The sequence below is a fragment of the Bos indicus genome, chromosome 5, assembly GCF_029378745.1.
Source record: "Bos indicus isolate NIAB-ARS_2022 breed Sahiwal x Tharparkar chromosome 5, NIAB-ARS_B.indTharparkar_mat_pri_1.0, whole genome shotgun sequence".
NCBI classification, from domain to species: domain Eukaryota; kingdom Metazoa; phylum Chordata; class Mammalia; order Artiodactyla; family Bovidae; genus Bos; species Bos indicus.
In genome coordinates this window covers 67,474,209-67,489,268 of record NC_091764.1, presented here as the reverse complement: position 1 = coordinate 67,489,268, position 15,060 = coordinate 67,474,209, and the positions used below count along the sequence as shown (strand labels likewise).

General features: G+C 43.8%; 1 protein-coding gene across 1 annotated transcript in view; it reads left to right on the top strand.

The window, feature by feature from the left end:
- The window catches only part of NT5DC3 (5'-nucleotidase domain containing 3), a 71,098-nt gene that overhangs the window by 50,486 nt on the left and 5,552 nt on the right, over positions 1-15,060 (top strand). The window contains exons 12-13 of the mRNA XM_019961197.2: positions 2,822-2,962; positions 10,415-10,479. Coding sequence (XP_019816756.2) covers positions 2,822-2,962; positions 10,415-10,479 — 206 coding nt within the window. The remainder of the gene's footprint in view (positions 1-2,821; positions 2,963-10,414; positions 10,480-15,060) is intronic.

Sequence of the window (15,060 nt, the reverse complement as noted above, 5' to 3'; positions counted from 1 at the left end):
TGAATTGATCCTTTTATCATGATGTAATGTCATTCTTTGTGTCTTGTAACTATTTTTGACCCAAAGTCTGTTTTGCCTGATACTAGGATAGCCACTTTTGTTTTGGTTACTATTTGTGTGGAATGTCTTTTTTAGTCTTTTCACTTTCAACTCTGTGTTTTCTTAGATCTAAAATAAATTGTCTTGTAGACAGCATATATTTGGATCCATCCTGGAGTGATCAGACCAGAATTGATTAATGTGTCAGAGATTATGTGGGCAATGAATATTACCCTTCAAAGGAATCCCTTGAGAATGTAGATGCTTCCAATGTTGCTGCAGTTTCTCAAAATAAATTTAGATGCCCCCTTTGGGATATATTTGAGAGCCAGCTTGAGGCACTGGAGAAAATTAATTTCATTATCATTAATTCATTGTCATGTACTTTAGTCTTAGGAGTGTTCCAGTTGACTTTTTACCTATTGTCAGAAATAAGATCCATCTTGAAAAGTTTGCCACCACTGGGAATATTTAGAAAACTGTGCTGTATGTAGGGTTTCATATATTTTAGGAGAAAGAGAATTATTGAAAGATTTAAAGAAATTCAACCATGGAAGAAGATAGGCATCCTTAGGACTTGTAGAGCAGGGATTCTAGCTTTAGGGGAGTAACCAGAGTGAATTTTCAAAATAGTAAACTATATACCACTTCTGTCCTTAAAAGCGCTCTCCTTAGAAGTATCCCTTTCTCCCTTAGAGTAAACGCCTGGCTTCCTGCAGTTGTCGTGCTCAAGCTCTGTCTCCCCAACCTCTCCTCCCTCTCTGAAGGCACCTCCTGCCTCTTCCCTCTCTCCTTCTCTGCCCTAGGTTGCTTGCCTTGCTGTTTCTTAGCACACCCTGCTCCCAGCATGTTCCTGCCCCGGGATCTTTGCACTTGACCTTTTTCCAGCCAGAATTTTTCTCTTCCCATACATTTACATACTTTTACTGCTTGAATGTCCCTTTGTTAGCCTGGCCTTCTTACTCTCTATAAAATGGTAACTCCTTATTTTGCTTGATTTTTGTCCATTGTGTTTCTTACCACCTGCCATTGTGTATTGGCTTGCTTATTTTTTTTTTGGTCCGTATTTCCCATGAGAGCAGAGGTTTGTTATTTTTGTTCACTATTTTATTCTCAGTTTCTAGCACAGGGCCTGGCAAACAGTAGTATTTAATAAATGTTTGTCAAATGAGAAAATGAACAGCCATTCAGTATGGTGATTGTATATCTTAAATTTGCCAGGACATAACTTATATGAAGGAGATGGGAATACCAGACCACCTGACCTGCCTCTTGAGAAACCTGTATGCAGGTCAGGAAGCAACAGTTAGAACTGGACATGGAATAACAGACTGGTTCCAAATAGGAAAAGGAGTACATCAAGGCTGTATATTGTCACCCTGCTTATTTAACTTATATGCAGAGTACATCATGAGAAATGCTGGGCTGGAAGAAGCACAAGCTGGAATCAAGATTGCCAGGAGAAATATCAATAACCTCAGATATGCAGATGGCACCACCCTTATGGCAGAAAGTGAAGAGAAACTAAAGAGCCTCTTGATGGAAGTGAAAGAAGAGAGTGAAAAAGTTGGCTTAAAGCTCAACATTCAGAAAACGAAGATCATAGTATCCAGTCCCATCACTTCATGGGAAATAGATGGGGAAACAATGGAAACAGTGGCTGACTTTATTTTTTTGGGCTCCAAAATCACTGCAGATGGTGACTGCAGCCATGAAATTAAAAGACGCTTACTCCTTGGAAGGAAAGTTATGACCAACCTAGACAGCATATTAAAAAGCAGAGACATTACTTTGCCAACAAAGGTCTGTCTAGTCAAGGCTATGGTTTTTCCATTAGTCATGTATGGATGTGAGAGTTGGACTGTGAAGAAGGCTGAGTGCCGAAGAATTGATGCTTTTGAACTGTGGTGTTGGAGAAGACTCTTGAGAGTCCCTTGGACTGCAAGGAGATCCAACCAGTCCATTCTAAAGGAGATCAGTCCTGGGATTTCTTTGGAAGGACTTATGCTAAAGCTGAAACTCCAGTACTTTGGCCACCTCATGCGAAGAGTTGACTCATTGGAAAAGACTCTGATGCTGGGAGGGATTGGGAGCAGGAGGAGAAGGGGACGACAGAGGATGAGATGGCTGGATGGCATCACCGACTCGATGGACAGGAGTTTGGGTGAACTTTGGGAGTTGGTGATGGACAGGGAGGCCTGGCGTGCTGCAATTCATGAGGTTGCGAAGAGTTGGACACGACTGAGCTACTGAACTGAACTGAACTTATATCAGATATTCTGGCTTATTGTCATATCACAGGAGTACAATATTTGGAATGAAGATACGATCATGTATGTTGGTTGGTCCTGAATGATCATTCCAAGTCTGAAATTTTTCATAACCCAGGAGGCTTGGCATGCCATGGATGTTCCCCAGCCTTCTTTGGGTGGATTGAATAAAAACCTTCAGAAGCATTTCAATTTACCCTCCTCCTGCCCCTGACCTAATTGTTGTTTTAGAGACCGTGGTTAACGATTCAAGATCCTGTGTTTCTGTGGGGGCTGTGACTCAAGCAATTATTTCTGGAACAGAAACTTTCTTTGGAGGGGGGTGGGGAATGGCCAAAGCCTGGGGCAAAATTGGCTTTAATTAAGTGTAATTCATTGAGTTCAGCTTGGTTAATGACCAACCATTACAATTAAAATTAATTCAGTGAATGCCTGTTGTGTCTGGGAAAGGTAATAAAATGGTTTCAATTCTGTTGTGATGACTGTTGACTTTTTGTGATCTTTGCAATCAGGACTTGACCCTGAAGCATGGCTGGCGAACGGGTGCGATTATCCCTGAATTAAGATCCGAGCTCAAAACCATGAACACGGAGCAGTACATTCAAACTGTGGCCTGGCTACAGACCCTGACCGGGTTATTGGAGCAGATGCAGGTTTGGAATTCTTTTTCTCTTCTACTTTTTCTTTCTTTCTTTTTTTGTAAAAGAATTATTTATTTGTTTTTGGCTCTGCTCCGTCTTCATTGCTACGTGCGGAATTTCTCTCGTTGTGGTGCACAGGCTTCTCATTGCGGTGGCTTTTCTTGTTGTGGAGCACAGGCTCTAGAATGCACAAGCTCAGTATAATTGTGGCACATGGGCCTAGTTCCTCCTCAGCATGTGGGATTTTCCTGGATCAGGGATTGAACCTGTGTCCCCTGCAGTGGCAGGTGGATTCTTAACCACTGGGCTGCCAGGGAAATCCTCCCCTACTTTTTCTTTAAGCCTGAGGTTAGTCCACTGATCAGAGTTATTTCAGATATTTTTCTGTTCAATTGAGGTCCTAAAGTATGAGGCAGAAGCTATCCTGCAGAATAACCACTGGGGTGATTTTGCCCCTGAAAGAATCTTGCCACTTTCCCTAAAGAGAATTTTAAAAATGACTGCCAAAGCCATTTGGAGAAAGTTTTGTGGGGCCCATGTGGGGAATTCCAGAGTCCTTACTTCTCCACCCAAGCCCCACTGGGAGATATTCTGTGGGTAGTGGGATTCGAGAACCTCTGCCTAGTGTTTGGGTCCAGTCCTCCTGCTGCCTTTTGCCTGCTGTGGGACTTCTCCTTTCTGGGCCTCAGTTTCCCCATCTGTGAAAGGGAATGAACACTTCAGGCCGGACACCACGGCTTGCTGGGAAGAGTCTCAGAGCAAGAATCGAGATCTCTGCCTGCAGCTTCCATCTGACTTTGAATCAGTTTGCTGGCTCACTGGAGTTCAGTGGTAGTTTTTTTTTTTTTTTTTCTTTCTGTGAGTTACATAGCCAGTTTTAGGCAGATAGTGAGGAAAGTCATTTTGGTAATTTCCTGGCCCATGGACTATGCCCTCTGTTGCAGCTGTGACTGCCCCCCTCCCCACCTCTCCCCCCACCCCGCCCCGCCAAGTCTCATGAGACACCTTGCTTTCTCACCTGATTTAGCTGGCCTGGCCCTCAGCGTCTCAGCGTGAATGCTGACTCTTAGGATAAGGGGCGTGGATGCCTGCTTTGTTGGCTAACACACCTGTAGCCTCTGGCCATGGCCTGGTGCCCACAGCCTGCCAGCCTGCTTTGGAAATGGGCCAGGGAACTGCCTTGCTTGGCCCAGCTGGCAGCGAGCTCAGGCAGGGATGCAGGGAGTGCCAGGCCCTCACTCCAGGGCACACACCTTCCAGGGCATGGGGCCCCGCACGTCCCCCGGGCCTTGCTTCCAGCTTGTCTTGGCTGTGTTGCTCTTTGGCTCGCCTCTGACGAGGACTGGTTCTGTTTCCCTCCCTGTGCTTGTCTGTGAGGTGTTTGTCTAAAAATAAAAGGCATGGATTCTGGGTTAATGCAGCTTCAAGTCTGTGCATAGGTCACACGTAATAATAGTTACTCTCTAGATGCCAGGCATTGTGCTGAGCGCTTGCTCTGCAACATTACTCCTCACTCGTCCCAGCTGTCCTGTGTACAATTTTCCACTTTAGAATGAGGAAACTGGGTGTCTGAGAGGTTAGGTAACATGTCCAAGGTCATAAAACAACAGAGCAAGGACTTGAACCTGGGCTGTGTGGTGCCCGAGTCCCTGCTTTGGGGCAGTGCACGGAAGTGCTGTTTTACTTGGCGGTTTAGAGCTTTCGTGTATAGCTAGAGCCCTCCCCTTAGGTGCGGTCTCTCTGTGATGCGGGCAGCTGGTCAGATACACAGATGCAGCCTGCAGGTAGATGGTTTAGCTGTGGTTTCCTTTTCCAGCTTTCTGTCTGGGTGGATTCTCTAGGACGTAGAGGAAGGTGATTGATGATTAAAAAATTACCCGAATGAGCAGCATTTCTCACTGTGCTTCCTGTTCCCTTTCTCCTCTCCCCCGATCCCTGCGTTCACCTAGAAAACTATACATTATTCCAGTGATTCTGTGTCAGACGTTTCTATAGCTCCTCTTTTTCTGATAATGGGCACATAGCACATTATCTGGACACTATTTTCTGAGAAGAGAAATTGGTCCTTGAACTTGGGTATGATTTTTTTTTTTTTTTTCCTTTTTCATTTTGGAAGCCAAAAGTGTTACCTGGAGCTGGGTCTGATGAATTAACTGGAAGTATTTAATTTTTGGATTTAAGGAAGTAGCTATAAAGAAGAATTTTTGTTCATTAGCCTTGAAGTGCCCTCCTGAGTGGTACTGTTCATGGTGGTCATGCTGATGGATGATGTGCTGGTATTAAGTCTTTTAGGTAACCATGTTAGAGCCATATTTAGCCTGGGTTGGACAGACTTCTGCAACAAGCTAGCTAGCCATTGTGTGAGGTCGTGCAGGTCGTACGGTCTCAGCTCCATGCTGGTAGCGTGAAAGCAGCCTTGGACAATATGTGAGCAACCAGTTGTAGCTGTATCCCTGACATTTTATTGGGGGACACTAAAATTTTAATTTCATATCATTTTTATGCATCATGAAGTTATTTTTCTTTTGAATTTTTTTCAACAACTTCAAAAGGAAAATCCATTCTTGAGCTCATTGGGATGATAGAAAGGTGGGCAGTGGGCTGGATTTGGTCTCCATTGGTACAGGTTATCAGCCTTCTGGCTAGATGGCAATAATTCTGCCCATGCAGGAGTGGGCTAGCCTGTACAGTATATTTTCATAGATTGTAGCCATAAATGGCTGAGTGAGCTAATGAACGAGAGGGGCTGAAGGTGGCTGAGGTGTCTGTAGGATCAGCTTCTGGTGTGGGCTTCTGGTTAGTCTTTTCCCGTGCCAGGTCCCCATCCTTGAGTGCATGGTATCACTTAAAGGTTAATTATAGCTAAGTAAACCCAGTGTTTGAAGTATTTTAAAGTAGGTATCAGACTCCTAAGATTGCTGTCTTACAAAGTTTGGCCTTGTAGGAGGATCCAAGCTGGAGAAAGGGGTGGCTCAAGGAGAAACTGCTTTTTCTTCTAATGGAAGAGCCTTCAGCATGTTTAAAAGCTGATGGGTAGACTCCAGGGGAGGAGGTTGATCACTTGGGAGAGATGATAAACGATGAAGAAAGGGCAGGTGGGAGGGAGCCGTGGGTGGGCGTGGGTGGGCCTTGGATGGGAGGGTGTGAGGGGAGGCTGGGCTGCGGTGCACACACCCAGAGCTCAGGTGCCCCCTGCTCGAGGGGGTGCTCCCTGGTTCAGCTCTCTGGGGCCTTCCTCCTTCGCTTGTCCCTTCAGCAGTCTTGGGCTTTGCTGGAGATGATCCCGCATCCCTGGCTCCGCCCTGTTCTGGAAAAGCTGAGCTGGAGAAGGTGCCATAGACTTGGAGACCCAACCTGGCTCTTCATGTCTGTGTAGCCCGCCCTCGGGTAGGGGCTCTACTGAGGGGAGAGTGGAGAGGCGCAGTCACGTGGCCTATGGCCGCTGGCTTCCAAAAGGAGAAAGCACTAGTGCACTTTGGTTATCTTGCTTCTGGTCGCTAGTCAGAGAATCCTCCTCCTGCAAGCACAGGGAGAAGCTGCTCCTTCACACTGGACACAGGGGCCCTGATCGTGGGCCGAGAGGTGGGCAGAGGTGGGAGGAAGACTGGTGTCCCGTTCTGTGCAGTGTCACACTGTTTTGTCCTGGTCTGCTTACCTGGGTGCCCCCTGCCAGGGTCCGCATCTCGTTCTCTTATATCTTCAGTATCTAGCACAGCGCTTGCCACACAGAGGTGCTGAATATGTACCTGTGTGTATATATGTATGCATATATGTATACATGTATATCCATATGTATGCATGTGTATCTGTATAGGTATGTTTGTGTGCATACGTGTGTGTGTATGTGTATTTATGTTTATATATATATGTATAAACAAATTCTCTGTGGCACCCTACAGAGTTTTGATCTAGTCTTACATTTTGTAGTGCCTCAATTGTATGGTGAGTGATTTGTTGACTTAAAATATGAGAGCTTATTGAAATCAAACTCACAGGACCTGCCTCGACACCCCCAGAAGGGACCAGTCTTCTGGTGCTCCAGTAACACACATCCAGTGGTCATTCAGAGGTGGCTGCTTCCTGCTGGTGTAGACAACAGTGGCAGGCAGGAAATCGAGATTACAAGCTCAGGGTTTTGATTTGAGTGGCAGCAGCCCGTAGCGGGTGACTTGGTCAAGCTCTTGATCTGGGCATACGTGATAAACAGAAGGGCCTTGGCTCCCATGTCAAAGCAGATGGTTTGCTCATTTGGCATTTTCCTCCGGGTCCTGAGGCTGCCCCAACCCTGCCTGGCCCCTGCAGTCACGTGCACCTCTGGCTCTGGTTCGTGTGTTCGGTTTAACCCTAGGAGGCTTGGAGAGAGACTTGTGAGATTCCATGTTAGGGTGCATACAGCTGTCATTTTCTTTCTGCCTTTTGCTCACATTTCAGTCCACCTGGAGAATTCTCCACTTTCCATCTGGTTGAGGTGTTCTGCCTTCTTGCCTTTTACAAAAACAGTTTTTTTTCTCTTAAACACTTTAAAAGGTATTAATAAAATAATATTGAGGAAAAAGATTAAGCCAATTATAACTGTTACCCTTGAACAAATTAAAGAAAAAATTTCATGTTAATTTCCAAATGCACATGTTTTTACATGCTTGAAATTTGTGGATGCACTGTTACATTTGCTGTTTCCACTCACTGATGTTTGATGTGTGTGTGTGTATAGGACATATATTTATGATATATATAAATGGGTCTGTTAGGTAGTGTGTATTAGGTGTATATTTATATGTGTAACACACATGTATAACGGATACATGACACGCATATAATACACACATTTTATGTGGACATACATGTATTCCAGTTCTAGTTCAGTCACTCAGTCGTGTCCAACTCTTTGTGACCCCATGAATGGCAGCACACCAGACCTCCCTGTCCATCACCAACTCCCGGAGTTCACTCAAACTCATGTCCATCGAGTCGGTGATGCCATCCAGTCATCTCATCCTCTGTCGTCCCCTTCTCCTCCTGCCCCCAATCCCTCCCAGCATCAGAGTCTTTTTCAGTGAGTCAACTCTTCACATGAGGTGGCCAAAGTATTGGATTTTCAGCTTCAGCACAGTCCTTCCAATGAACACCCAGGACTGATCTCCTTTAGAATGGACTGGTTGGATCTCCTTGTAGTCCAGGGGACTCTCAAGAATCTTCTCCAACACCACAGTTCAGAAGCATCAATTCTTCAGCACTCAGCTTTCTTCACAGTCCAACTCTCACATCCATACATGACCACTGGAAAAACCATAGCTTTGACTAGACAGACCTTTGTTGGCAAAGTAATGTCTGCTTTTTATATGCTAACTAGGTTGGTCATAACTTTCCTTCCAAGGAGTAAGCATCTTTTAATTTCATGGCTGCAATCACCATCTGCAGTGATTTTGGAGCCCCCAGAAATAAAGTCTGACACTGTTTCCACTGTTTCCCCATCTATTTCCCATGAAATGATGGGACTAGATGCCATAATCTTAGTTTTCTGAATGTTGAGCTTTAAGCCAAATTTTTCACTCTCCTCTTTCACTTTCATCAAGAGGCTCTTTAGTTCCTCTTCACTTTCTGCCATAAGGGTGGTGTCATCTGCATATCTGAGGTTATTGATATTTTTCCCTGCAATCTTGATTCCAGCTTGTGCTTCTTCCAGCCCAGCATTTCTCATGATGTACTCTGCATGTAAGTTAAATAAGCAGGGTGACAATATACAGCCTTGACGTACTCCTTTCCCAATTTGGAACCAGTCTGTTCCATGTCGAGTTCTAACTGTTGTTTCTTGACCTGCATATAGATTTCTCAAGAGGCAGGTCAGGTGGTCTGATATTCCCATCTCTTTCAGAATTTTCCACAGTTTATTGTGAGCCACACAGTCAAAGGCTTTGGCATAGTCAAGAAAGCAGAAATAGATGTTTTTCTGGAACTCTCTTGCTTTTTTGATGATCCAGTGGATGTTGGCAATTTGATCTCTGGTTCCTCTGCCTTTTCTAAAACCAGCTTGAACATCTGGAAGTTCACGGTTCACGTATTGCTGAAGCCTGGCTTAGAGAATTTTGAGCGTTACTTTACTAGCATGTGAGATGAGTGCAATTGTGTGGTAGTTTGAGCATTCTTTGGCATTGCCCTTCTTTGGGATTGGAATGAAAACTGACCTTTTCCAGTCCTGTGGCCACTGCTGAGTTTTCCAAATTTGCTGGCATATTGAGTACAGCACTTTCACAGTATAATCTTTCAGGATTTGAAATAGCTCCACTGGAATTCCATCACCTCCACTAGCTTTGTTCGTAGTGATGCTTCCTAAGGCCCACTTGACTTCACATTCCAGGATGTCTGGCTCTAGGTGAGTGATCACACCATCGTGATTATCTGGGTCGTGAAGATCTTTTTTGTATAGTTCTTCTGTGTATTCTTGCCACCTTTTCTTAATATCTTATGCTTCTGTTAGGTCTATACCATTTCTGTCCTTTATCAAGCCCGTCTTTGCATGAAATGTTCCCTTGGTATCTCTAATTTTCTTGACGAGATCTCTAGTCCTTCTCATTCTGTTGTTTTCCTCTATTTCTTTGCATTGATCGCTGAGGAAGGCTTTCTTATCTCTCCTTGCTATTCTTTGGAACTCTGGATTCAGATGCTTATATCTTTCCTTTTCTCCTTTGCTTTTCACTTCCCTTCTTTTCACAGCTATTTGTAAGGCCTCCCCAGACAGCCATTTTGCTTTTTTGCATTTCTTTTTCTTGGGGATGGTCTTGATCCCTGTCTCCTGTACAATGTCACAAACCTCTGTCCATAGTTCATCAGGCACTCTGTCTATCAGATCTAGTCCCTTAAATTTATTTCTCACTTTGACTGTATAATTGTAAGGGATTTAAGTCATACCTGAATGGTCTAGTGGTTTTCCCTACTTTCTTCAATTTAAGTCTGAATTTGACAATAAGGTGTTCATGATCTGAGTCACAGTCAGCTCCCGGTCTTGTTTTTGCTGACTGTATAGAGCTTCTCCATCTTTGGCTGCAAAGAATATAATCAATCTGATTTCAGTGTTGACCATCTGGTGATGTCCATGTGTAGAATCTTCTCTTGTGTTGTTGGAAGAGGGTATTTGCTATGACCAGCGTGTTCTTTTGGAAAAACTCTATTAGCCTTTGCCCTACATAATAATATATGTATTATGCTCATACAAAGCCTTTAATAATTCTTTAATATCTCTAGTTTAACAGGGACCTTGCATCCCTGTTTGCGTCATTGTATTATGTCTACGTTTGGTAAAGAAGGGCAGCAGCTGGGAAGTCTGAAAATGTATTATTTCATGCAAGTCCCTATCTCTTAGATCTGAATAAAATTCCTCCCAGAAGAACTACCTGCTAGAAAATTCTCACTACCTAATGAGTTTATTCGTATCCAGAACCTTCTCAGTAATTGGGTTGTGTCCTGCAGGTTCACAGAGATGCGGAATCACAGCTGGTTTTGCAGGAGTGGAAGAAGGAGAGGAAGGATATGAGGTAAGAGTGGCCTGTTGTGAACGGAGTGAATCCTTCACTGTGGCCCCGTGCACTCAGCCCACACGCTTTTCCCAAGGCCAGCCAGAGGTGGGACTCGAAACAGCCTTACTTAGTTGCCAGGGGTGACTGTGACCCCCAGGATCCAGAATGAGCCAGCTGCCGTTAGTGATGAGTGCAATTTCCTCGAGGGAGCAGCGAGCTCCCTCCCACCTTCTGCCCACCCCTGAGTTTGTTGTCTGTCTGTCCCTCCCCGCATCCATCCCTCCTTCTGTCCCACTTAACTTCCCTCTTTGGGCAGCCAGCAGCCCAGCGTGGCCAGTGGGACAGTGTTGGAGGTGGCTGTGAACCGCAGTGAATCCTTGGGGCTCCTACAGTGCTGGTGCTCATTTGTAACACTGCTGTGTTAGGTATGTGCAGTCACTCAAATCATGATGCTGATTGATGAAGAAAGCCGTCTGCTGTCAGATGGGTGTTTGTCTTAAGGGAATAGTTATTCTTGAGTTGTTTTTTCTTTTTATTAAACTATAGCTGATTTACAATGTTGTGTTAGTTTCAAGTGTACAGCTGCAAATTCTTCTCCATTATAGGAAAGATTGAATATGTTGAATAGTGATATCAAATAGAGTTCCATGTTCTATATAGTAAGTAAATCCTCTTTGTGTATGTATTTTATATAGTAGCGTGTATCTGTTCATCTCACACTCCTAATTTATCCCTTCCCCTCTTCTTTTCCCTTTGGTACCCATAAATTTGTTTTCTCTGTCTGTGAATCTGTTTCTGTTTTGTAAATAAGTTCATTTGTATTATTTTTTAGATTCCACATATAAGTGATATGTGGTATTTGTCTTTCTCTGTCTGACTTCCTTCACTTAGTGTGATAATGTCTAGGTCTGCCCATGTTGCTGCAGATGACATTATTTCTTTTTTTTTTTTTTTTATGGCTGACACGACTGAGCGACTGAACTGAACTGAAATGAATAGTCTAGTATATGTGTGTGTATGTGTATGAAAAGTGAAAGTGAGGGTGTTAGTCGCTCAGTCGTGTCCAGCTCTTTGCGACCTCTTGGACTGTAGTGTGCCAGGTTCTTCTGTCCTTGGAATTCTCCAGGCAAGAATACTGGAGAGGGTAGCCATTCCCTTCTCCAGGGGATCTTCCTGACCCAGGGATTGAATCTGCGTCTCCTGCATTGCAGGGAGATTCTTTACCATCTGAGCCATGGCTTGGCTCAGAGCATTTGGCACTTAATTCAGGCTAGACGGTAAAGATTTTAAAGGAGAATTATTCTCAAGAGGCCTTGTGGACAGTTGTGCTTCCCTGTAGAAGAGGGTGCTGTGTATGTGGGCAGTGTTGATGTGGCCATTTCTGCTCTTGTGGTCCCCCCACGCCTCCTTCCCAGGCAGCACAGCTGTCTCTAAGGTTTGGAGGTAGCACTCACTGCCTGGTTCTGATCTCTGAGCAGTGGGCGGTCTGGTGGGACTGGTGTGCCTGGAAAGCAGGGAGAGTCCATTCCTCTGGGCTGCAGAAGCCACGGCTGTACTGATTTGATCCTCCTCCCTCTCAACGTGTTGGTTATTGGGAGTGTATTGGTTATTATAATGTGATTATTGGTCTGAAATGTTGGGTGAGAGGGTGATGGGCATATGATGCATATATGCTTATAATTCAGGCTTCAAGGAGGTGCTTGAAGCTCTGTATTGGATGCCAGAGGTGTGCTTACATTGCTGTAATAGAATGCTTAATCTCTTAGATATAAAGTACTTTCAAGTTTATGATACACTCTTATTTCTCTTACCTTATGGAGTTCTCACTATAACCTCACTAGAAGGGGGCCTTGATCTTGTTCTGTAGATGAGGGAAGTTTGGAGACTCTGAGAATATTCTCCATTTCTGTGGACCTTCAGAAGTGGCTCTTTTACCTTCCATTTTTGTTTGGGAAATGCGGTGTGCATGTTTAGGGGCTCTCACCTTGCCTCTGGAGCCTTCAGCTGTGTTCTCTCCACTGGCCTAAGTGGGGAATGTGGTCAGAACCATTTTGATGGATGAACAGACTGTTTTCCCAATTAGAAGTCAGGGCTGCTCTAGGCTAATTTGAGTCCTATGCATATGAAGTAGGAAGTCAAGAAACATCTGGAGTAACAGGCAAATTTGGCCTTGGAGTACAGAATGAAGAAGGGCAAAGGCTAATAGAGTTTTGCCAAGAGAACTCACTGGTCATAGCAAACACCCTCTTCCGACAACACAAGAGAAGACTCTACACATGGACATCACCAGATGGTCAACACCAAAATCAGATTGATTATATTCTTTGCAGCCAAAGATGGAGAAGCTCTATACAGTCAGTAAAAACAAGACCGGGAGCTGACTGTGGCTCAGATCGTGAACTCCTTATTGCCAAATTCAGACTTAAATTGAAGAAAGTAGGGAAAATCACTAGACCATTCAGGTATGACCTAAATCAAATCCCTTACGATTATACAGTGGAAATGAGAAATAGATTTAAGGGACTAGATCTGATAGACAGAGTGCCTGATGAACTATGGATGGAGGTTCGTGACATTGTACAGGAGACAGGGATCAACACCATCCCCAAGAAAAAGAAATGCAAAAAGGCAAAATGGCTGTCTGAGGAGGCCTTAAAATAGCTGTGTAAAGAAAAGAACCTAAAAGCAAAGGAGAAAAGAAAAGATATACCCATTTGAGCATAGTTTCAAAGAATAGCAAGGAGAGATAAGAAAGCCTTCCTCAGTGATCAATGCAAAGAAATAGAGGAAAACAATAGAATGGGAAAGACTAGAGATCTCTTCAAGAAAATTAGAGATACCAAGGGAACATTTCATGAAAAGATGGGCTCGATAAAGGACAGAAATGGTATGGACCTAACAGAAGCAGAAGATATTAAGAAGAGGTGGCAAGAATACACAGAAGAACTATACAAAAAAGATCTTCACAACCCAGATAATCATGATGGTGTGATCACTCACCCAGAACCAGACATCCTGGAATGCAAAGTCAAGTGGGCCTTAGGAAGCATCACTACAAACAAAGCTAGTGGAGGTGATGGAATTCCAGTTGAGCTGTTTTAAATCCTGAAAGATTATGCTGTGAAAGTGCTGCACTCAATATGCCAGCAAATTTGGAAAACTCAGCAGTGGCCACAGGACTGGAAAAGGTCAGTTTTCATTCCAGTCCCAAAGAAAGGCAATGCCAAAGAATGCTCAAACTACTGCACAATTGCACTCATCTCACATGCTAGTAAAGAAATGCTCAAAATTCTCCAAGCCAGACTTCAGCAATACGTGAACTGTGAACTTCCTGATGTTCAAGCTGGTTTTAGAAAAGGCAGAGGAACCAGAGATCAAATTGCCACCATCTGTTGGATCATCGAAAAAGCACATGAGTTCCAGAAAAACATCTATTTCTGCTTTATTGACTATGCCAAAACCTTTGACAGTGTGGATCACCACAAACTGTGGAAAATTCTGAAAGAGAAGGGAATACCAGACCACCTGACCTGCCTCTTGAGAAATCTGTATGCAGGTCCGGAAACAATAGTTAGAACTAGACATGGAACAACAGACTGGTTCCAAAAACGAAAAGGAGTACGTCAAGGCTGTATACTGTCACCCTGCTTATTTAACTTATATGCAGAGTACATCATGAGAAATGCTGGGCTGGATGAAGCACAAGCTGGAATCAAGATTTTCAGGAGAAATATCAATAACCTCAGATATGCAGATGATACCACCATTATGGCAGAAAGCAAAGAACTAAAGAGCCTCTTGATAAAAGTGAAAGAGAGTGAAAAAGTTTGCTTAAAGCCTAATATTCAGAAACATGCCTAACATCATGGCATCCGGTCCCATCACTTCATGGAAAATAGATGGGGAAACAGTGGAAACAGTGGCACACTTTATTTTTTTGGGCTTCAAAATCACTGCAGCCATGAAATTAAAAGATGCTTACTCCTTGGAAGAAAAGTTATGACCAACCTAGTTAGTATATTAAAAAGCAGAGACATTACTTGCCAACAAAAGTCTGTCTGGTCAAAGCTATGGTTTTTCCAGTAGTCGTGTATAGATGTGAGAGTTGGACTATAAAGAAAGCTGAGCACCAAAGATTGATGCTTTTGAACTGTGGTGTTGGAAGACACTCTTGAGAGTCCCTTGGACTGCAAGGAAATCCACCCAGTCCATCCTAAAGGAAATCAGTCCTGAATATTCATTGATAGGACTGATATTAAAGCTGAAACTCCAATACTTTGGCCACCTGATGTGAAGAACTGACTCATTTAAAAAGACCCTGATGCTGGGAAAGATTGAAGGTGGGAGGAGAAGGGGACCACCAAGCATAAGGTGGTTGGATGGCATCACTGACTCAATTGATGTGTTTGAGTAAACTCCGGGAGTTGGTGATGGACAGGGAGGCCTGGCGTGCTGCAGTCCATGGGGTTGCAAGAGTCGGACACGACTGAGCGACTGAACTGAAGCATATGAAACAGTGATTAAAAAATTTTTTTTATTGATGTATAGTTGATGTACAATATTATATTAGTTTCAGGTATACAACATAGTGATTCAAAA